Source organism: Pelophylax lessonae (genome assembly GCF_965119305.1).
Source record: "Pelophylax lessonae genome assembly, chromosome: 3".
Lineage (NCBI taxonomy): Eukaryota > Metazoa > Chordata > Amphibia > Anura > Ranidae > Pelophylax > Pelophylax lessonae.
Genome location: NC_138770.1, coordinates 467,511,435 through 467,535,527, shown reverse-complemented (window position 1 = coordinate 467,535,527; position 24,093 = coordinate 467,511,435). Strand labels below are relative to the sequence as shown.

At 44.6% G+C, this 24,093-nt stretch overlaps 1 protein-coding gene across 12 annotated transcripts in view; it reads right to left on the bottom strand.

The window, feature by feature from the left end:
• The window catches only part of AFDN (afadin, adherens junction formation factor), a 438,519-nt gene that overhangs the window by 262,854 nt on the left and 151,572 nt on the right, over window positions 1–24,093 (bottom strand). For 10 of the 12 annotated variants that reach the window (XM_082249807.1, XM_082249808.1, XM_082249806.1 and 7 more), the window contains exons 9-12: window positions 21,369–21,413; window positions 20,105–20,199; window positions 11,856–12,118; window positions 2,610–2,676 (exon numbers count right to left, since the gene is read on the bottom strand). In XM_082249807.1, the coding sequence (XP_082105933.1) occupies window positions 2,610–2,676; window positions 11,856–12,118; window positions 20,105–20,199; window positions 21,369–21,413 (470 nt within the window). The remainder of the gene's footprint in view (window positions 1–2,609; window positions 2,677–11,855; window positions 12,119–20,104; window positions 20,200–21,368; window positions 21,414–24,093) is intronic. The other 2 variants (XM_082249813.1, XM_082249814.1) reach the window with 1 other exon arrangement.

Here is a 24,093-nt window from a genome sequence, read left to right as displayed (position 1 = left end):
GCACGCTGATGGGCTCATTTTATGTTAGGGGGCACTCTGATGGGCACATTTTATGTCAGGGGGCACGCTGATGGGCACATTTTATGTCAGGGGGCACGCTGATGGGCACATTTTATGTTAGGGGGCACTCTGATGGGCAAAACAAAACATTTAAATCAGCATTGCTCTTAACATAAAATATGCCCATTAGCGTGCCCCTTAAAATGAAATATGCCCATCAGAGTGCCCCTTAACAAAATATGCTCATCAGCATGTCCCTTAGCATAAAATAAGGGGCACGCTGATGGCCACATTTTATGTCAAGGGGCACTTTATAGGGCACTGTGGCAACAACATATGGCAGTCTGCACACTAATGCTTGTGCAGCTGCCAGCAACTGTATTCTTCTCTCCCAAATGTGCTCAGCTGCACATCACATACCTCTATAACTGCAGCCAGAGCCAAATGCCGCGAACAGGGGGGGCGGGGCGTGGACCAAGTGAGAAGGAGCCGCCAGTCAGGAGCAGGGGGCGGGACGCGCGCGTGACGTCACACCCCCCTACGCGGCCGGACAGGACACCAGCGGGAAGGGAGCCGCGAGCCGCGGTCAGGGCGGAAGCTACAGAGAATGCATACATATCAGAGGGTTACTGCAGAGGACATAATAGAGGACCGCGAGCCGCAATGAGGTGAGAGACATTGTTCGGCTTAAATTATTCGGCCTTTTGATTTATTCGGCCGTACACCGAAAGTGCCATTTTCCCCATTTTCGGCCGAATAATGTTCGGCCGCCGATTATTCGGTGCATCCCTACCTAAAACTATATTTTAGGGATTGGCAAATTCCTATTGCAGCTACTGCAGGCTGAACCGCTGACCCTGCATCGGCAAATGAGGCTTTTAGTAAGGACTCCAACTTTTTATCCGCTGGGTCCTTAAATACCTGAGTATTGTCAACCGCACAGGTTAAATTTTCATTCACAGAAGAAATAGCATCGTCTACTAAAGGCATACACCACTTTCTTTTGAACTTTTCCTCAATAGCAAGGAAAACCTTTTTGGAGGCATAAACATCCTATCAGGGTGATCCCAATCTGCATATACCAGCTGTTCCAGTAGAGGGAAAGCCTGGGAACTCTGCTGAGGGCGTAAGGAGCCCAATGAAGGAGGCTTCTGACACCTCTAATGGAGGCAATTTAAAACCAGCTCTGACCATTTAGGTAAAGAGACTGAATCAGCAACCTCAGAGTGAGAGGCTGAAAATGCTCTGAAGAAGAATCTCCAGCCTGCCCCTCTTCCAGGTCATTCACAGTTACTTCTTCAATATCCTCTACCCATTCTGGCTCTAACCCAGGGGTCCCGGACCCCCCCCCCCCCCACGAAACAGAGGCAATCATTATGGAAATTTTACCCTCCAAACTAGCCAAGGTAGATTCCAAGTCATCCTTTGTGACATAGGATGTTGTAGAGGCATCAGAAGTAGCAACAATACCTGACAAGCATGACGGCTCAGATACGCTAGTTGCTTCAGGCCTATCAGGGGAAGATAGCAAAGCAGGAATAAGACTAGGACCCTCCAATCCTTAAGGTGGAGCACTTTCTCCCCTTCTTCTGCCCCCCCCCCTTCTTTTTCTGGAAGACATTGCTTACTTTAAGACCCAGATCTGAGGTTAAAACCTCTTTGCACTATCCTGTGTAGAAAAGAAAACTGTGATCCAGCCTTCCGCAGCTACCACAGTTACTACCCCCCTCCAGAAACTAGTACCTGCAGCCGTGTCCAAGCCCCATAGACTCATGTCCCAGTGAAAACCTGGTCTGTGTCCATCGCAGCTTCAGCCAGCAGCTCTGCAAACTTTGCCTGCCTTTCAAGCCGATACATCGTGCCACGTGCACGCTCACAATGTCACACGCATGCTTTTCCGTGCACGCTCTTTTTTTTTTTTTTTTTTTTTTTAGAGAGGTAAAAAATGTACCAGTACTGCCGCAGAATCCTGAAACGGAACCCAATCTTCACCCATCACAACGGGCCCTTTCATCTCTAGACCTTCAAGGACCGGGTCCCCCTTTTTATATTGGGGCCCATACCCTTGGACCTTTACAGCACCCTGCTGGAAAATTCATCGGAAATAACAACCAGGGTTCAGCGTCCAGCGGTTCGCATTACATTTGTTCTTTCCATCCGAGGCTCGGGTACCATCCTTTTAGCGCTTAACCATTAGAATGGATCCTATCACAATGACCCTTTACTGGAACATCATTAGGTTGAAGAGCTTTAAACAGTCATGACCATCACCTTCAAGACACCGTTGAAAAAAATGGAGGTTCTTTCTGTGTGGGAGGTGGTTATATACGGGGAACTTCCTGGCTATTGGTTTGCCAATGTCCATACACCTATAGGCGACGTAGAACCCAGATAGTAATTATTAAGACCTGCTCTGTGTCCTGTGATGCACGGTAAAGAAATACTGACACGTGCAGCAGATTGCATAATCAGTGCATTTTGAATGTGACACTGTAAACACGCATCTGGTGCCTGTGTCCCATACCCTGCTATGGTGTGAATGAGCCCCTTTTGAACAGTTAGTTCTACTTGGTAGAAAACAAAATGACACAAAAAAAAAAAAATTATACCTTATTGGACTGCAGTGATGAGCCACTAAGAACATCTCCTTCTAGGCCAAATGTGGTTTCCTGAACCCTAAAAAGAACAATGAAAAAGTGTTTAGCATTCTCAGAGTAACATTTTGGTTTTATTCTTCCCTGTGAATGCCTATAAGGATCATAATGAAATACCTTCTGGTATCACAAAATGCAATGCAAACTATGCACTACCCATCAGAAAAATAGTTGTCTGTTATTCAGGCAGACACAAAATGCTATAAGAAAATAAATATTTAAAAAGGAACTTTTTTTTTTTTTTTAAATATTGGAGTAAAGAAGGATTATAATCACTGTCTTTTTTTTTTTTGTCATCTGTGTCCCAAAGGGGAGATATTCATACACTTCCTGTTCCATAGCCACAGCAGAAAGAGTGGAAATCCCTCCATAGTGAGGGAAACCCTTGTTGTCATCAAAGTCACCAAAACTAGTGTCCCCATCAGCAGATTTCCCCTCTTTCTGTTCAGGGGAAAACCCCAAAATTCTGAATTTTATTTACGTACACCTTTAGGGATAACGATACACTTTGCAAATACAGAGTGTGAATATGGAGACATAAACCGCAATAAAAACCTGATAGATGTTCTAACCCCTGTCCACTCTATCCACAAAAAAGTTTTGCCTTTAGTTATTCACCAATCAAATATTCAAAGAAAGCATAGTTAAAGGAGGTGTAAAGGATGGAAGGGTTTTTTTTTTTTATCTTAATGCAATCTATGCATTAAGATAAAAAGCCTTCTGTATGTAGCAGCCTCCCCAGCACCTCCTTATACTTACCTGTGTGCCCTCTCTGTCCAGTGATGTCCACGAGTCCCTCAGCTGTGCAGGACTCTCCCTCCTGATTGGCTGAGACACAGCCGTGGTGCCATTGGCTTCCGCAACTGTCAAAGTCAGTGAGCCAATCAGGAAAGGGGGCGGGACGAACAGCAACTCCGTGTCTGTCTGGACACACAGATCTGCTCGGGTGCCCCAATAGCAAGCTGCTTGCTGTGGGGAGACTGGATAGGAGGGAGGGGCCAGGAGCAGGAATGAGGGACCAGAGAAGAGGAGGAGGATCCAGGCTGCTCTGTGCAAAACCAACTGCACAGAGAAGGTAAGTATAACATGTTTGTTATTTATTTTTTTAAAAGAAAGACATTACAATCGCTTTAGAGTCGGTTCACACTAAGGCGTCACGACTCCTCACTACTTCGGAGGCGACTTGTGCATTACCATGCACCATGACTTCGGAGCGACTTGCAGGGACTTCACATAATGGAAGTCTATGCAAGTCGCTCCGAGGTCGCCCCGAAGTAGTACAGGACCCTTTTTCTAAGTCGGAGCGACTTGTGTCGCTCCTATTAGAACGGGTCCTGTAGCGGTCAATGGACCGCGAGGGAGCGTGACTTGTCAGGCTGACAAGTCGCGCTAGTGTGGACCGGCTCTTAAAGCTCCATGATCAGTGCCTTGAAGGTTCAACAGAGTATGAAAGTGCAGTAAAAAAAGTGACAGCTCCTGCCTTTTGGTTTAACTGAGCAATTTTTATTTTTGAAAATCTAAGGGCCCATTCACCCTGGGAGCTGCATGTGAATCTCACAGATCACGCTGCGTGTTCCTGTCCGATTCACATGCAGTGATCCTGACCAAATCTCCAACTCCTTTTCCAGAAATGCTGCCTCAAACTTGCAAGGAACCTTCACTGTTGCCTGCAGACACTCATTATTGTAAAGCTCTCCAGCCTTTCAGTTAACAAACTGCCTTTTGCTACAGCCAAATATTTAAAATTTTCATTTATCAGTCCAGAGCACCTGCTGTTGTTTTTCTGCACCCCAGTTTTTTTTTCATGCATAGTTAGGCTAAACTTTGTTTCCATGTCCTATGCATGAAATCAGAAAGGCTCTTGCACTACAAAGCTGATGGTAGTTCTAAAGGAGATTGCACATTTAGCCCCGGTTCACACTTATGCGAGTGCGGGGTTCGCATGTAATGTCGGAGCGCACTGCTCCTTCATTACATGCGATCGGCTGTGTGGTGCGAGTTTAGCCATACACTTTGTATGGCTAAATTCGCACCGCACCCGCAGCAAACACGCACAGGGACCCTTTTTGGCAGCCGCATCAGGATCGGATCGCACAGCGGTTCACACTTGTGCGATCCGATCCTGTGCGAACTGCAAGATCGCACTGCGATATGCGATCAAACTGGGGGTGTCGTTAAGATTACATTGACACCCCCAGCGTATCGCATATGGCAGTGTGAACTGCCGGGGGTGCGTGTGCGATGCGGGAACAGGCTGCGGATTCGCAGCCTTCCCGCATCGCATAAGTGTGAACCGGACATTAGATTGTATATTGTATGGCTGAAAAGGCTCTAGATTTTTGGTATTTTTTTTTTTCCATTACTGTACTCGTTTTACATTAAAAAACAACTTTGAGATAAAGTAGCAGATATTAAAATCAGCATTACAAAAAAGAAAAAAAAATCAAATATGCCAATTGCTTAGCCCAGACCATTTATACCAATATACTAATTAAACCTTGACTGTACTTTTTAAACATAGTTCATCCAGTCCTATTTTGTGATAGAGGCCTTGAAGCTTGCGTTACTTTTAGTTCAATAGAAAATACATACATCATGGCCTCTTTTCATAATTCATTATACAGTACCCGCCAGCAGTACCTACAGCACAGTACCCGCCAGCAGTACCTACAGCACAGTACCCGCCAGCAGTACCTACAGCACAGTACCCGCCAGCAGTACCTACAGCACAGTACCCGCCAGCAGTACCTACAGCACAGTACCCGCCAGCAGTACCTACAGCACAGTACCCGCCAGCAGTACCTACAGCACAGTACCCGCCAGCAGTACCTACAGCACAGTACCCGCCAGCAGTACCCAGCAGTCAGCTGTACCCACCAGCAGTACCCAGCAGTCAGCTGTACCCACCAGCAGTACCCAGCAGTCAGCTGTACCCACCAGCAGTACCAGCAGTCAGCTGTATCACCAGCAGTACCAGCAGTCAGCTGTATCACCAGCAGTACCAGCAGTCAGCTGTACCCACCAGCAGTACCAGCAGTCAGCTGTACCCACCAGCAGTACCAGCAGTCAGCTGTACCCAGCAGCAGTCATCTGTACCCAGCAGCAGTCATCTGTACCCAGCAGCAGTCATCTGTACCCAGCAGCAGTCAGCTGTACCCAGCAGCAGTCAGCTGTACCCACCAGCAGTCAGCTGTACCCACCAGCAGTCAGCTGTACCCACCAGCAGTCATCTGTACCCAGCAGCAGTCATCTGTACCCAGCAGCAGTCATCTGTACCCAGCAGCAGTCATCTGTACCCAGCAGCAGTCATCTGTACCCAGCAGCAGTCATCTGTACCCAGCAGCAGTCATCTGTACCCAGCAGCAGTCATCTGTACCCAGCAGCAGTCATCTGTACCCAGCAGCAGTCATCTGTACCCAGCAGCAGTCATCTGTACCCAGCAGCAGTCATCTGTACCCAGCAGCAGTCATCTGTACCCAGCAGCAGTCATCTGTACCCAGCAGCAGTCATCTGTACCCAGCAGCAGTCATCTGTACCCAGCAGCAGTCATCTGTACCCAGCAGCAGTCATCTGTACCCAGCAGCAGTCATCTGTACCCAGCAGCAGTCATCTGTACCCAGCAGCAGTCATCTGTACCCAGCAGCAGTCATCTGTACCCAGCAGCAGTCATCTGTACCCAGCAGCAGTCATCTGTACCCAGCAGCAGTCATCTGTACCCAGCAGCAGTCATCTGTACCCAGCAGCAGTCATCTGTACCCAGCAGCAGTCATCTGTACCCAGCAGCAGTCATCTGTACCCAGCAGCAGTCATCTGTACCCAGCAGCAGTCATCTGTACCCAGCAGCAGTCATCTGTACCCAGCAGCAGTCATCTGTACCCAGCAGCAGTCTTCTGTACCCAGCAGCAGTCTTCTGTACCCAGCAGCAGTCATCTGTACCCAGCAGCAGTCATCTGTACCCAGCAGCAGTCATCTGTACCCAGCAGCAGTCATCTGTACCCAGCAGCAGTCATCTGTACCCAGCAGCAGTCATCTGTACCCAGCAGCAGTCATCTGTACCCAGCAGCAGTCATCTGTACCCAGCAGCAGTCATCTGTACCCAGCAGCAGTCATCTGTACCCAGCAGCAGTCATCTGTACCCAGCAGCAGTCATCTGTACCCAGCAGCAGTCATCTGTACCCAGCAGCAGTCATCTGTACCCAGCAGCAGTCATCTGTACCCAGCAGCAGTCATCTGTACCCAGCAGCAGTCATCTGTACCCAGCAGCAGTCATCTGTACCCAGCAGCAGTCATCTGTACCCAGCAGCAGTCATCTGTACCCAGCAGCAGTCATCTGTACCCAGCAGCAGTCATCTGTACCCAGCAGCAGTCATCTGTACCCAGCAGCAGTCATCTGTACCCAGCAGCAGTCATCTGTACCCAGCAGCAGTCATCTGTACCCAGCAGCAGTCATCTGTACCCAGCAGCAGTCATCTGTACCCAGCAGCAGTCATCTGTACCCAGCAGCAGTCATCTGTACCCAGCAGCAGTCATCTGTACCCAGCAGCAGTCATCTGTACCCAGCAGCAGTCATCTGTACCCAGCAGCAGTCATCTGTACCCAGCAGCAGTCATCTGTACCCAGCAGCAGTCATCTGTACCCAGCAGCAGTACCAGCCGAAGCCAGCAGTACCAGCCGAAGCCAGCAGTACCAGCCGAAGCCAGCAGTACCAGCCGAAGCCAGCAGTACCCGCCAGTAGTTCTTTTCAAAACTTACCACCGCAAAGAGTCGACTGCGCTCCAGACTGACCGACGCAAACCTGGAAAACCAGTTGCGAGTAGCAACATCATCAATACCAACTAACATCACACACCTCACCAAAGAGAAGCAGTACCAGCCATCACATTAGGGGTGAGTTAATTAAATGTTTGACCAAATATAACAGGCAAATTTTTAAGTCGATAATTTTGTAGGGCCCCCGAATGATGTTAAAAAATATCCAAACGGCCCCTGACAGAAAAAAGGTTACCCACCCCCTGGTCTATCTTTTATTCATTTTTTTCGCAGGTTTTCATTTAGGGGAATTCTTCTCTTAATTTCTAGTTCTCTTGAAACCGAAAATAAAATAAAAAGATCTTCCCCAACGATTCTGACTCAAAGCGATACTGTGAAAGCAGATACTGTAGCAATGCTAGTGTGAAATTGTGGAACGATTCAGCTTTCAAAAAAAGTCCTTAGGAACAGCAGGCTATGCCTCTTTTTTTTGGTTACCAACAAAGTAAATGCATAATGTGCAACGCATACCAGCATATTATGTGACACCTGCAAACGAAGCCCACATCTTCCCTGCTGGAGGCCGCATCCATCTTCGCCCATCTTCCTTCCGGGTCTGTGGACTCTACCTGTACTACTGCCCGGAGCCACTGGTCACTACACAGGGCTCTGAAGAAATGGCATGGGCGGCTGTTACTTCAGAGCGCATGTGCTGATGATGTCATCGGCTGCATGCAATGTAAATATCTCCTAAGCAGTGCAAGTTTAGGAGAGAATGACAGTACCTATAAGTAAGCCTCGTTATAGGCTTACCTATAGGTATAAACACAGGGGTGTATAAAACCTCTAAGAACTAAAAAAAAAAAAAAAAAAAAGCAACACAGACTCCAAGTACTACAAAGTCAATCGATAAGCTACAGATTTTTCCCACCTCAGAACCTACCGCTTCAGCAGATCTGGCGCAAGAACCACTCCAATACGGGAAGAATAGAGCAGTCTGGCATACCTGGTCTCCATAGGTTTTAGTTAGGTAAACTGGTGTCATAAGCATTATTCCTGAATAAACTTCCCTTTGGATAATAATCCTTGGCTATGCTGCTGGGCCTAGCTGGTTTAAGATTTAAAGATACTTTTGAAATTGATGGCAGCAACACGCCTCAAAAGAGTTGGGATAGGGTCATGTTTATCACATTGTGGCATCCCGTTTTAACAAGTCTGCAAATGTCTGGGAACTGAGACCTGCTGCTTGGAGCTTTAGAAGAGGAATGTTGTCCCATTCTTGCCCGATATAGTATTATAACTGCTCAACAGTCCTGGGTTTTCATGGTTGTTTATTTTATCTTAGGACACACCAAATATTTTCAGTTGGGTAAAGGTCTGGACTGCAGGCAGGTCAGTTAAGCACCAAGAGTCTTCTACTACAAAGACATGTGGTTGCTATAGACGCACTATGAGGTTTAGCATTGTCCTGTCGAAATATGCAAGGCCTGGATATGACTAAGTATTGATGGTGCCTTTCTAGATGTGCAGTCTGTCCATTCTATACACTCTAATGCGCCCCCATACCATCAGAGATGCAGGCTTTTGAACTGAGCACTGATAAGCCAGTAAATCCCTCTCCTCTTTGGTCCGGAGGACATGGCGCCCGTGGTTGACAAAAAGAATGTCAAACTTTGATTAGTCTAACCACAGAACAGTTTTCCACTTTGCAACAGACCATTTTAAATGAGCTTTGGCCCAGAGAAGATGGCAGTGTTTCTGGACCACATTCATGGTCTCTTTGCATGACTGAGATTTAACCAGCATTTTTGAAAGGCACATTGAATTGTGTTAACAGACCGTGATTTTTAAAAATATTCCTGAGCCAATGCAGTGATGTCCATCACAGAATCATGCCCGTTTTTAATGCAGTGCCGCCTAAGGGTCTAAAGATCACAAACATCCAAAACTGCATTTTGGCCTTGTCCCTTGCACACAGAGATTTAGCCAGATTCTCTGAATCTTTGGATGATGTACTGTAAAGAGGATATATTTAAATGTTTTGCAATTTTACGTTGAAGATTATTATTGGGATATTGTTTAATTATTTTTAGACACAGCTTTTCACAGATTGGCGATTCTCTGTCCACTTTATTTTGAGACACTGACTTTCTAAGATGCTCTTTTTATACCCAATCAGGTTACTGATGTGTTGCCAATCAACCTAATTAGTTGCAGAATGTTCTTCCAGCTCTTCCTTGTTAGTACCACATACATTGCCCAGTTCCAACTTTTTTGGGATGTGTTGCTGCCATTTCTTTCCTAAAATGGTATATTTTCTCAGTTTAAACATTTCATATGTTTTCTATTGCAAATAACATGTAGGTTTGAGATTTGCAAATCGTTGCATTCTGTTTTCATATAAATTTTACTCAGCGTCCCAATTTTTTTGAATTTCAGAAGTGTGTGTGTATACACACATACACACATACACACATACACACGCCCCCCTTATATAACACACTTCTCTCCTTCTTCGGTCGTTTTTTTAAAGCAACTTTTTTTTTTTTGTAGAAGGAATTTCACCCGTTTAGGAGAAACAAGTCAACAGCTACAAGTACTGCAATTGCTGACTTTAAGAAAACACATACCAGCTCACGAAGCCCTGCTCAGCTTATCACACAGCTGATTCTTCTCAGGGCTTCTGATATTTTGTGCAGCCATTTTGGATATGGGAGCCAGCTGAGACTTCCTGATCACTCACAGTTTGCTCCCTTCTGACTGTAAGAAGAGTGATCCAGTAGCTTCCTAGGATGTATGACATAATCCTAGGGGGCTTCAGGTGCAGGGGGGGGCAGACCAAGAGCATATCATCCTTGCCTAGGTGAGGAATAAGTGCACTTATTACTGAGAGAAATTTTATGTACAGTCAGGTCCATAAATATTGGGACATTGACAATTCTAATCTTTTTGGCTCTATACACCACCACAATGGATTTGATGAAACCCAGCATCTGGTGATGTCTATGCGTTCCAGACTTCAGGCTGTAATTGACTGCAAAGGATTTGCAACCCAAGTATTAAAGAGTGAAAGTTTTATTTATGATTGTTAATCTGTCCCGTTACTTTTGGTCCCTTTAACCACTTGCCTACAGTGCACTTTCACCCCCTTCCTGCCAAGGCCAATTTTCAGCTTTTAGCACGCTCACATTTTGAATGACAATTTTTATCATTTTTTTCACACAAATAGAGCTTTCTTTTGGTGGTATTTAATCACCTCTGGTTTTTTTATTTCTTACAAAAAAAGAAAAAAGACAGAATTTTGAAAAAAAATAAGTTTTTCTAATTTTTTGCGAGTAAATTTTGAAAAGAAATGATTTTTCTCCTTCACTGATGTGCACTGATGAAGCGGCACTGATAGGCTGCACTGATGGGCACTGATGAGATACTAATATGCCACACTGATAAGTGGCACTGATGAGCACTGAGAGGTGGGACTGATGGGCACTGAGAGGCGGCACTGATGGGCAGTGACAGGTGGCACTGATGGGCAGCACCATCAGTGCCCACAATCAGTGCCCATAGTGCTGCTAGTCAGTACCCACCAGTGCCTAGATGAGCAGGCACTGACTGGCAGCACTATGGGCACTGATGGTGGGCAGTAATTTGCACTTTATTTACATTTGTGTAATCAGGGCACTGATGATCAGTGTCCTGATTACTTGTACTTGTCTCCCTATGAGGAAGAGCCGCTGATCGGCTCTCCTCGTCTCACACTCTGACATGTCATTGACTCTTTACCGAGATCGGGGTCACTCCATGTCCTAGCAACATGGCGCGGCCAAGATCATCGATCTGCCTGCCTCTGGGGGCGTGTGAGAGGCTGTTCTGGTGCGCCGTCATATGACGGCGTTCCAGAACAATGGCTGCACCACTGGCGGGTAGCAAGTGGTTAAAAAAAGGGAGGCACATATACAAACTGTTGTAATTCCTACACCGTTCACCTGATTTGGATGTAAATACCCTCAAATTAAAGCTCAAAGTCTGCAGTTAAAACACACCTTGTTTGTTTAAATTTCAAATCCATTATAGAGCCAAAAAGATTAGAATTGTGTTGATGTCCCAATATTTATGGACCGGACTGTATGTAGGTTTTTTTCCGCTTTTTATTTTTAGTAAAATATTGATATATATATATATATATAGATATATATACATACATACATACACGCACACACACACACACACACACACACACACACACACATATATATATATATATATATATATATATACACACACACATATAGTAACTGGGATAGGGAGTAGTAACAAGATTGAATATTTGGTTCCGTATGCTGCACGCTCGCACAAAATGTGTCTAGTAAGAAAAACACGCAAATTACATTTCCTCCTCAACTACAATTTTAGGATAACATTTAAAAGGGGGGAAAAAAAAAAAAAACAACTTACCCCATCTTGCCCCTTTGCCCTCTAAACATCTGTCCAGCATCGGATGGTCTTTTACCCAGCAACTGGTCATGATTAGGATCCACAAATTTAAAAACATGGGATGACCCAAACTGCACCTTCACTCCACTGTGTAACATGGTGGTTTCAGTGATACGCTGATCATCAACAAAAGTATCAGCATCAATACTTCTTGGGGTGACTGTGACTACTCCATCCATATTTGTAAGATCGCAGTGATGGGGCTGTATGCCTGGGCCAAACAACTGTTATAAAAATAAAAAAAAACTGTTTAAATATAGTCAAAAAACTGCCTACAACCGTTATACAAAATTGATATACAGTACTTGATATTTCACGATGAGCTATTGAAAGTAATATTTTAGCTATTTTTATTTTTTTTAAACAAATTTTAATATAAAACAAAGTGCAAAACTGGATTTTTGTAAGAACTTACTGTAAAATCCTTTTCTCTGAAGTTCTACAGATGCAGCTCCATCTAGTCAGAGACTATAGGGTTATGCTCCTCCTATCAGGAGTAGGCACTAGGCCGGAAAAAAGCTTATGGGGGCTGCAGGCGTAACCTCACACACCCTGCTATCCTCAAAACAGTTTAGCAGGGTTTAGAATAGAAAAAACCCCGTTTACTCAGAAGTAGAGGGGCGGGTGCTGTGCATGTCAAACTTTAGAGAAAAAGGACTTCAAGGCAAGTTCTTACAAAAATCCAGTTATCTATTGCTCGACAGACGCAGCTCCATCTAGTCAAGACTATAGGGATGTCCCAAAGCAGTATATTCATGAGGGGTGGGAAGACAACGTCAACAGAAATGTAACGCCCCAAAGGCTAGACTTTGCCAATCAGGTAACATGGAGCTCAACCAGGAACAACTGGAGCGCACCCTGAAAACACAATACACCCTCAAAAGAGAAACAAAAAAAAAAACAGTTCTCTTTAAACAGCAGCCTGCAAAACCTTGCGGCCAAAAGAAAACATCCGAGGATGCCAACACATCTAGTTTGTAGATTTTTGAAAACGTATGCACAGACGTCCAAGTTACCGCCTTGCAGCCCCGACGTCTGATAGCAAAAAACCCAAGAGGCACTCAGCGCTCTTATAGAATGTGCCTTCACTGGAAAAGGAGGAACCTGACCCTTTAGCGAATAAGCCTGTACTACCGTCTGACTGATCCATCTGGATATGGTCGCCGCAGACGCAGACAATCCCTTACGAGATCCTTCGGTAAGAATAAAAAAGTGTCAAAGAGTGCAACGCAAATTCCTTAGAATGCTTGGGCTTAGGGCAAAGTGAAGGCAACACAATGTCTTCATTCAGATGAAAATCAGAAACAACCTTAGGAAGAAACTACTAATTAGGTCGAAGTACCACTTTATCCCTGTGTATCACCAGATAAGGTGAGCGGCAGGACAACGCCGCCAGTTCAGATACTCGGAGAGCGGAAGTGATAGCCACCAAGAAAGCAACCTACTGAGACAACGAAAGCAGAGAAATCTCCCGAATGTTCTCAAAAGGAGGTTTCTGAAGAACAGATAATACCAGGTTGAGGTCCCATGGAGGTAGCGGGGACCTTCTTGGGGGAGCCATATGTTGCACTTCCTGTATAAAAAAGGTACAAAACAAAGCATGCGTAGCTAACGGGCGTAGGAAATTTATAGCCAAAGCAGACATTTGGCCTTTGATAGTGCCCAAAGCGAACCACTGTTCAACTCCTTTCTGCAGAAAGGCCAAGACCGTAGCTATCAAAAACAAGCGAGGGTGCACCTTCAGTGATTCACACCATGAAATATACGATTTCCACGTATGATGATATATCTTCCTAGAAGTCGACTTCCTAGCCTTCAACAGCATAGGAATCACAGAGTCAGAAAGACCTCTAATTTCTCAACAGCCATGACGTTAAAGCCAGCGACTGTAAGGCTCCGTTCACATCTAGGCGTTTTTGGGGAGTTTTTCTGCTCTAGGATCAGCTCTCAAAACGCCCAACAAGAGAAATCCTATTCATTTCAATGGCCCCTGTTCACATCTGAGCGTTTTGACAATGTTTACAAAACGCCCAACGCTCAAAAAAGTACATGAGCTTCTTTTTGGGCAGATTACAGGCGTTTTCCATTGGTACCTATTCAATCAAAAAACGCCTGCACAAAAAACGCCTGTAAATCGCGGTAAAAATCGCGGTAAAAAACGCGCGAAAACGCTACGCGGTGTGAATGTAGCCTAAAGCAGGATGGAAGATTGGACCTTGAGACAACATATCTTCCCTGAGAGGAAGTATCCAAGGAGGATCAGCAACCAACCTTACTAGGTCTGCGTACCAAGACCGGCGAGGCCAGTCCGGAGCCACCAGAATCCCTTCCATCTCTATCCTGCGCAGAAGCCTCGGCAGGAGTTTCAAGGGAGGAAAGGCATAAATTAGCCGATACTGACCACAAGGGGCCACCAGCGTGTCTGTGTTGTCAGCCAGAGGATCTCGAGACCCGTCTATGAATCTCTGAGCCTTCTTGTTGAGGCGAGAAGCAAACAGATCTACCTCGGGAGTTCCCAACCAAACACACAGGAGATGAAACCCCTCCGGGTGCAGGGACCACTCCCCTTGAGCCAACACCTGACAACTGGAGGTAATGCGCTTGCCAGTTCTCCACACCTGGAATGTGTACAGCAGAGAGTGCTAGAATACATTTTTCCACCCAGGCCTGAATCTCAGCCACCTCTTTGGCTGCCAAGACACTATTGGTGCCCCCCTGTTGATTGATGTAAGCCACAGCCGTGGCATTGTCTGATTGAATCTGAACCGGACAATCTTGCAGACGAGTCGTCCAATGGCTCAGACAAAGCTTTATTGCTCTGAGCTCCAAAAGATTTATTCAGTAGTTTTGACTCGTCCATCGTCCATGTACCCTGGGCACAGACCTTCCCCAGCCCAATAGGCTGGTGTCTATGGTCACCACCATCCAAAACAACAGTCAGCCCTGATATAGTGCTGGAAACTGGTTCCACCACAACAGAGCAGACCTTGTGTTGTGGCTTAACCGAATCAGAGTCCAAGGACTTTGGATCCTTGTCCCATTTGACAAGAATCTCCCTTTGTATTTCCCTGGTATGTAACTGCGCAAACGGAACCGCCTCGAAGGTTGATACCATCAGACCCAAGGCCCGCATGCAAACTTGGAGAGGACAGACTGTTCGCCAACAACAACCAAATTGGCTCCTGCAACTTTTGCAGCTTGTCTGGGGGAAGGAACACCTTGGCCAAGGCGGAATCCAGAGTCAAGCCCAGATAATCCAGTCTCAAGACAGGCGTCAGCGCAAATTTCTTGAAATTGATGTTCCAATCGAAATCCTGCAGAGTTCTGACAGTGACCGCCAGATCCCCCAACAAGACTGAAGGAGAGTCCGCTCTCAACAGGAGATCGTTTAGGTACCCCAGTACTGCAATCCCCCGCTGGTGCAGCAATGCCAATACCGGTGCTAAGACCTTGGTAAACACTCTGGGAGCCGAGGCGAGAGCAAAGGGTAATGCCACAAATTGATAATGCTCCTCTGCGACGGCAAAGCGAAGAAACTGATGGAGTCTGGCATAAATAGGGATGTGTAGAGGCTAAGAAGTCTCCCCGATGCAGCGACGCCACCACCGTGCGGTTCCATCTGAAACTTCTGTACCCACATGAAGCGGTTCAGGACCTTGAGATCTAGGATGGGACGCACCTTGCCTTCCTTCCTGGGCACAGTGAAGAGGTTTCAATAAAACCCCTGAAAAAGGAACCAGTACAATCACTCCTTGCGACAGCAAATCATGTCCTGCAGCTCGCAAGTCCCTTAACCAGACTGGGGATAGTCAAAGATTGGACGGGAAGAACCTGTCCAATGGGCGAGACCGGAATTCGATCTTGTATCCAGATCGGATCAGTTAGTGAACCCATTTGTCCTGATTTAAGGAGGTCCAGGGTTCAAGAAAGAATCGGGTGAGGGCACCCCTTCATGCAGACGAGGACTTGTCTGCAGGTCCAGATTGGCGAGTCTTTGCTTTCCCTGACCACGGCTTCTTGGAACCCCCAGAAGACCTGAATGATTTATCTTTTTCTTGGGACCCGGAGGCTTGAAAAAGACGTTTATGAGCATTAAAGGAAGGCCCCCGCCTAGGACGTGGCGTCTTGCCCTTACAGGATTGGGGAAGATGAGTGCTCTTAGCCCCCCCCCCCCCCGTAATACCTTTGATCAACTCATCCAAAGAGGATCCAAACACCCTAAGAAGGGAAGATCAGCCAACCAGCTTTTCGGCCACACCATACGCCTAATAGCAATCCCCACTGCCGATGCCCAGGCCATCAACGGGGCTGAATCCAGGGACATATCAAACATGAACACCAGGGCTTGAGCCAACTGGTCCGGTAGTTCCCAACACTGCAGGGGAGAGCCATTAAGCTTCCAAGTTACTTTTAAATAGCTTCACCCATTCCGTAGCAGTCTGCGCTACGAAAACATTCACAAAAGGTATTCTTTAATATGTGACCTGCTACCACGTATAAATGGCGGGACAAGGATTCCACCCGTCTATCCATGGGGTCCACAAAAGTTGGAGACTCTTCCATCGGTACCAGAGTCGCGTTATTCAACCTGGACACCGGGGGATCCACTTTTATTGGTACAGACACTGCCTCCACAAAGGGGTAATGGCATGCAAAATGCAGACACCGCTAACGTGCTAAATGCGCCACCATTGTTCATCCACAATAGTATGTAACATTTCAGGGCATTGGAACACCTTGCTTGATTTACGGGATTTGCGGGAGCCAAAAGACACCTGCGTACCCGGCGCTGTGGGTTCATAGCCAATTTAAAAGTTTCCCACACTGAAACTATCTGAGCTTCCATCAAAGTGCGTTCCCGCATGGCGCCTGATGAGGATAGGTCCTCTTCACCGTCAGAATGTGATGACACCGACCCCTCATGGTGGTCTGTGTCTGCGGCGGCCATGTCTATCCCAGAGTCCGGAGACCCTGCAGATGCAGGTGAGGGCAGAGGGTGTTTGCGACTGGCAGCAATAGCAATGACAAAATCTACCTTAGACATCAAATTATTTTGAAATAATTGGGCAGTGTCTCTTTAAGACCACCAAAAACGTGTTCCCACTGCTATAAGTGCTGGCGCTCAATCCCTGTTTATTATAAGATAATAGCAGAGTGAATAATGAAAAAACTTACTGGGAACCCCAGGAAAACATTACCAGACCACAGAAGAGGCTTCCAGCACGATCTGTGCAAAAACGAGACTGACACTGACTGTACAGGAAAAGGAAGAGAAAACTCAGCCTCTATTTTAAAAACAACCATGCCGCATGCGCCTGTCCCGCCTATGGACCTCAGGAAAATGGCCGCTCATGCATTCTCAATGGGGAATTCTAGAAAATGGCTGCCCATATAAACTAAACTAATGAGAATATAAAAATCCTGATCCACAGCAAAATGGCGGTCTCCAAAACCCCCAAAAGGGGGCGCAGAACAATAGGCATCAGAAGGTCCCTGCCCATGGGCCCACACAGGACAAGTCACCCCCTCAAAAAAGCACCACAACAGCCGCATTATTACCACCCCCACCCCCCCAGGTAAAAACCTGCTAGGGGTAGGGGGAATGCTGAGAGGTACACAGGACTAGTTCTCTGGAGGTTCCAGGGGAACCAAGGGACCCTCTAAGGTCTGACCATTCCAGGGAAGGGCCCACGTCTGCCCCGAGACAGCCAGGGGTTTTTGGGGGGACAATTTACTTACCATACCACAGTACCAGGTGGGCGACATTGCGAAACAGATCACCTCCCACCCAGGATGGGGGTGCTGTCAGCCAAAGGGAAGCTGCGACTCAGGGCGTTCCAGGTCGTGTGCGTCCCAGCGAGACAGTCGACTCGCAGGCTTGTCCCCATCCGTTGGGGCACTGTTATGGCGAGCCCTAGTTCTGGACTATAACCTGCTCATGGCTGGCCAAGGATCTAAATTATCCAGTGCAAAACCTCTGCCGGTTGTTATTTGTAGTTCCTCTGGATCTTGGTCCTTAGGAACTAACTAGTGAAAATAAAAAACATAAAAAAAAACAAAAACTAACAAACTTTCCCATTATAGCTAAGACCGAAGTCCCAACAGGAAGTTAGGTCCTATTCCTTAAACTAAGCAGAAACAAACTGTTTGATGATAGCAGGGTGTGTGGGGTTATGCCTGCAGGGACAGCCCCCATAGGTGTGGTTAAGCTTTTTTCCTGCCTAGTGCCTATTCCTGATAGGAGCATAGTCTCTGACTAGATGGAACTGCATCTGTCGATGAACGATAGAGAAACAGAATTTTTCTCTTAGTGTACAATCATTTTCTGTGAGGTTCATTGAGAGATACAGCACTGTAGATTCAGGTACACATGGGTATACTGCTGCCAATAGGAAGATTGATCATGAAGGCCTTGCTCACAAAGGTTTCTGTTTGTAAAGAGCAATTTATACAGCAAGCATTTCCATAGCTTTAAAGTTGCTAACATTTTAAAACTTCATTACAGGGATGTTAAAGGCTGCTCAAACCTAATTGATTTATTACTGTAATGCAGTTGGGCTGCATTCTGAGTAATATACTTGTCCTTTTACTTATGATGCCATGTGCTGCAGAAAAAAGGTTAAAACATTCTTATCTGGCAGCAAACTCGCGAGTCAGATTGACACATACACACACACGCACAATTAATATTAAGTCTACAAATTAATTTTCCTGTTGTAAAGACAGGCTTTAAGAGGACTGAATTCAAACCCAACATGATTTAAGTTAAAGAACCATAGAGGGGCAGCATTAAAAAGTGTGCCTCAGCACCTGTGCTTCAACAGCTATGACATTAAAGTCAGTGATTGAGAAGCAAAATCACATCTTGAAAAAGCAGATATCACTGGTTTATCATGTAACAGACAAAAAACTTCTGAGAACCATGCTCTTCTGGGTCAGATCAGAATGTCTTCACTCAGTTGTCAAAAAAAGCAGTGGAAGAAGCTTAGAGGAAGAAAATGCCTTGAATCAGGAAGGTGTTGAGAACCTTGTCCTAAAGTGAGAAGATTGCATCCCTGGTGAGTATCTACCATCTATAGGGAAGTACTTTCCTATTATCAGCATCAGAGAACCGTGCAACCACAGAAAGAAAGCGATCCCTATCCAGAAAAAAACATGACCTGTCCCCAATGAGTTCCCTTTGTAGAGTCCTGATATAAAATGGAGTAAAGGGAACTGCCTTGAAGTTAGAGACCATGAGTCCCAGCATTCTCAAGTGTGCAATAAAGACTTGAGTGGTACTTGAAGAATGACTCATCATTTTTGTATCCAGAATATAGCCCAATCATTCTAGGCAAGAGTGGAATCAAGAGGGGGTTCTTCACATTCACCAACTCCCCAAAATCTTCTAGAGTTTTCAAGGAGAGCCACATGCTGGTTTTCAGCTGTGTCGTCAGTGCTTTAAGTGGGCTGGTATGCACTGGTACTCAGTACCGCCACTTCCAAATATGGCTCTACCGCCACCTCTCCGTGCACCTTAGCGTACCAGTACGCTCATTTTGACCCTGTGGTGGGTGGCTGGCTGTCTGGCACCCTGTGGTGGGTGGCTGGCTGTCTGGCACCCTGTGGTGGGTGGCTGGCTGTCTGGCACCCTGTGGTGGGTGGCTGGCTGGTACAGGCCCAGGGCCTGTGGCTGGCTAGCTGGTACAGGCAGGGCCGGTGGCTGGCAGGCTGGTACAGGCCTGTGGGTGAGTGTTATGTATGTATGTGGCCGCGGCGGTTGTATTAAACACACTGTACACGGTGACTGTACTGTTTGAGAATCCCTCACTGTCCCGACTCCAGACACCAGTATGTGGCCGTGGCGGCTGTGTTAAACGCACTGTGACTGTAGTGTAAACTCACTGTCCCAACTCCAGACGAAGCTGAGGGAGACGGCCTAAGAAGGCAGAAGCGGAGGCACAACATACACAATGACATCACGACAATGATCGGCAATATCGGTAACTGCCAGGCCGATTCCAATATATCCTAATCTACAGTGCTGTGCTTCAATGAATGATGGAGAAAAAATATCTTGAATTACTAATCGTACACACTTTATCACTGAATAGTGTATATATATATATTTTTTTTTTTTTTTTTTTTTTTTTTTTTTTTTAGGTACAAGTGGCATAAATGTTTAGGTAATAACTTTTGACATCTTGCAATTCTAACAACCAACATCTCACCTGTATAGAATTCTCATCAAGTTTCTCAGTTCCAACTTCAGTGACACTTGGCTGAAGACGATAGAGCTTTGGCTTATCTCTAGAGTCTGATCCATCTCAATATATGAAGGAAGAAAAAAATTAATTGGTATGATTTACCAGTCTAGACTAAAGAAACAATTTTGTTCTTCTTGTTTATGTCTATCATTTATATTATCAAAATAATAAAATGCAGCCATTATTTTTGAACTGTGTACCAGCTATTGTAAATTTTCCATGAATACAATGTTACTTCTGTATTTATGTAAATATTTATTTGGATAAATATCCAAGATTTAACTTTAAAAGACAGTTTATTGATCTTATCTTTAAATATAACACTTTTTTAGGCTTAAAATGCACACCTTCGCATTTTTGCCTGTGTTTTTTTGCTGAAATTAATGTAAAAAGCATCAAACTGCATGACAGCTTTTGTAGCAGAATGCGTCAGCCTGTGTTAATGTGTTATGATGTGCAACGTAAAGTGCATTGCAATTTGCATTTTAATTCTAATTCCTTTCCATTGATATGAAATGGCTCTGGGGCTAGCAAAGAATACTGCGACTTAATGCCCCAGTAAATATTAGAAACCAGGTCGCGACTATCCCTGACTGCAATTATAGCCTTTAAACAGCATCAAATGAAGGGGGGGAAAAAAAAAAAAACATTAACGTGTATGTTCAACTTTTCAGAAAAAAATAAAAAAAGGAGAACCAACATCCTATACCCTCCCCACTCCTCTACACTAAACTCTGTAGGTGATGAGTGGTTAGTGATCCTGCAGCCAGTGAAGCAGTCAGGGGATCTAATAAAAAAAAAAAAAAAAAAAAAAAAAAAACTTTTCTTCCCATTTTTTTAAATAGGGCTTCCAGGACAGATCAGCACAAATCCGATTAGTCAGAGCAGTTACGTGAATCGTCTGAATTGTCCTGGAAGGCCTACAGAAAGAAGAGCGGGGATTATAAATCCCCAAGCCACTACAGGGACTGCGCAAAAGCTCATTACCCACAGAGGTAAGTACAGCAGGGAGGCGTAAGGTGTTTTTATTTTAAAATCTAGGGAAAAAAGGCTTTGTTATGGGTCACTGCACTGTGCACAATTATGGTATTAAGGTAATGGCAATTCTAATCTCATTATGTTTGCTAGATAAATATGATACAAGACAAATAAGGAAAAATGCAATCGAGATTTTGAAACAGATGAGCACTTGATCCACTGTGCCATTAGTTTGTAAACACATTATTACCTTCACAAGAATGAAAGTTGTAGTAGGCAAAGTGGTTCCTTCTGCCTGAGGACAGAACACATACACAGACAGGACCCAGGAAAAGATACCACCAGCAGAATAGACCATGCAGAGCATGCCAAGAAAAGCAGTAAGAGAGAAGACAGGAAAGTGTGAATTGGCAGCCTAGAACATTCAAATATTGTGGTTTTATTTTAATCACGTATGACACATACATTCAGTGGTGGCATTTATGTTAAATGGGAACCTTATGCGGTTTTTGGCTTCTTCCATTTAAAGCATGCACACATTTATATTTTGTAACAAAGGAACTTTCATAGTATTAGTAAAACCTATTCATAAAATAACAAAACAAATACAACCTGCTACACACTGAAACAAGAAAGAAAAAAAAAAAAAAAAAAAAAAGAAAAGGGGGGGGGGGGACATATATTTGAATTTATAGCCATATTTAATTTAACTCACGTGCAAGTCCACACATAAAATACTTAAATGGTGAGATTAAAGTGAGCAGGATGTGTGAAAAGTTATGTTGCTGAACAGAGCAAAGAAGAATGGTTGAAACCCTCAGTTTGAAATCCACCTGCCTTTACCAAAGTCTCTTCACTGTTAAATATGTGAACGCCAAAGTCTGAGCATGACCTGTATATAATGCAAGTTCTACACTGGAGGACTACAACTTTCTCCAGAACGCTTCACTAGCCTACAGGTGCATCTCAAAAAAATTAGAATATCAAAAAGTTTATTTCAGTATTTCAATTCAAAAAGTGAAACTCGTATTTTATATGAATGCATTACACACAGAGTGATAGATTTCAAGCATTTCTTGCCTTTAATTTTGATTATGGCTTACAGCTAGTGAAAACCCAAAATTCAGTATCTCAGAAAATTTGAATAATACATAAGACCAATAAAAAAAAAAAAAAAAAAAGGATTTTTAATACAGAAATGTTGGCTTACTGAAAGGTATGGCCATGTACAGTAAGGTATGCACTTAATACTTGGTCGGGGTTCCTTTTGCATGAATTACTGCATAAATGCAGTGTGGCCTGAGGGCGACCAGCCTGTGGCACTGCTGAGGTGTTATGGAAGCAAAGGTTGCTTCAATAGCGGCCTTCAGCTCGTCTGCATTGTTGGGTTTAATGTCTCATCTTACTTTTGACAATAACCCACAGATTCTCTATAAGCTTTAGGTCAGACGAATTTGCTGGTCAATCAAGCACAGTGATACCATGATCATTAAACCAGGTATTGGTACTTTTGGCAGTGCGGGCAGATGCCAAGCCCTGCTGAAAAATGAAACCAGCATCTCCGTAAAGCTGGTCAGCCAAATGAAAGCATGAAGTGCTCTAGAACTTCCTGTTAGAGGGCGGCGCTGACTTTGGACTTGATAAACCACAGTGGACCAACATCAGCAGATGACATGGCTCCCCAAATCATCACGGACTGTGGAAAATTTTGCATTTCATTTGGAAACCAAGGTCCCAAAGTCTGGAGGAAGAGTGGAGAGGCATAGAATCTAAGTTGCACGAGGTCCAGTGTGAAGTTTCCACAGTCCGTGATGATCACTGTGCTTGATTTGCCAGCAAACTCACTTGACCTAAACCCCATAGAGAATCTGTGGGGTATTGTCAAGATGAGACACACCAGAAGGCCGCCATCAAAGCAATTTGGGCTTCCATAACACCTCAGCAGTGCCACAGGCTCATCGCCTCCATGCCGTACCGCATTGATGCAGTAATTTATGCAAAAGGAGCACCGACCAAGTATTGAGTGCATACTATACAGTACACGGACATACATTTCAGTAAGTCAACATTTCTGTATTAAAAGTCCTTTTATTTTATTGGTCTTCTGTAATATTCAAATTTTCTGGCATACTGAATGTAGGGTTTTCACTAGCTGTAAGCCATAATCATGAAAATAAAAGAAATGCTTGAAATATATTATTCTGTGCCTAACACATCTATATAAAATATAATTTGTAAATTGAAATACTGAAATCAACAACTTTTTGATGATATTCTAATTTTATGAGATGTACCTGTACTTATCTTGCTGACCTATTTATGCACCCCCTCAAAATCACAAGGAGGTTTTTAGCAACACATTACCTCTTGTGTTTGAAATTGGCACACTATTGGTAATTAAAAGCTGAACAAACACCTATGCTGCATGGCAGGTACACTCTAGCACTGCAAATTACCACTACCATACAGGGATTCTGATCTAATCTGTTACGCAGCACCTATTTCCCAACCCCAAGATATTCTGCAGCCATCAACTAGATGAAAGTAATCATGCACCTCATACACCTTCCCTGGATGGTCAGGTTTTACAAAAGCACTACCACAGCATTCATTTTATTGACCAGATGTCTTGTTATCTTTCAGATAAAAGTATGTTTAATTTTGGATAAAAAACAACAGGACACCCAATTTGACCTGGAACAAAGTTTTGATTTCATAAAGCTCAAAGATTTATAGGCAAGGCCCTGATAAATGCACTTGTCTAACCATATAAAACAGGGCCCTATTCAGGATATGAATAATATGAAAAATAGAATAATTACTGTTCTGATTTTTTTCCATTCTACAAATGTTTGAAGTAATAGACAGAGTAGGGAACGGAAGTCGGGCATCAAACACTTATTATTCTGCCAATAAATAGTCTCTAACCATATTGCCATCTGGCCAGTGTCTATTTCAATTAGAAAATAAAAACG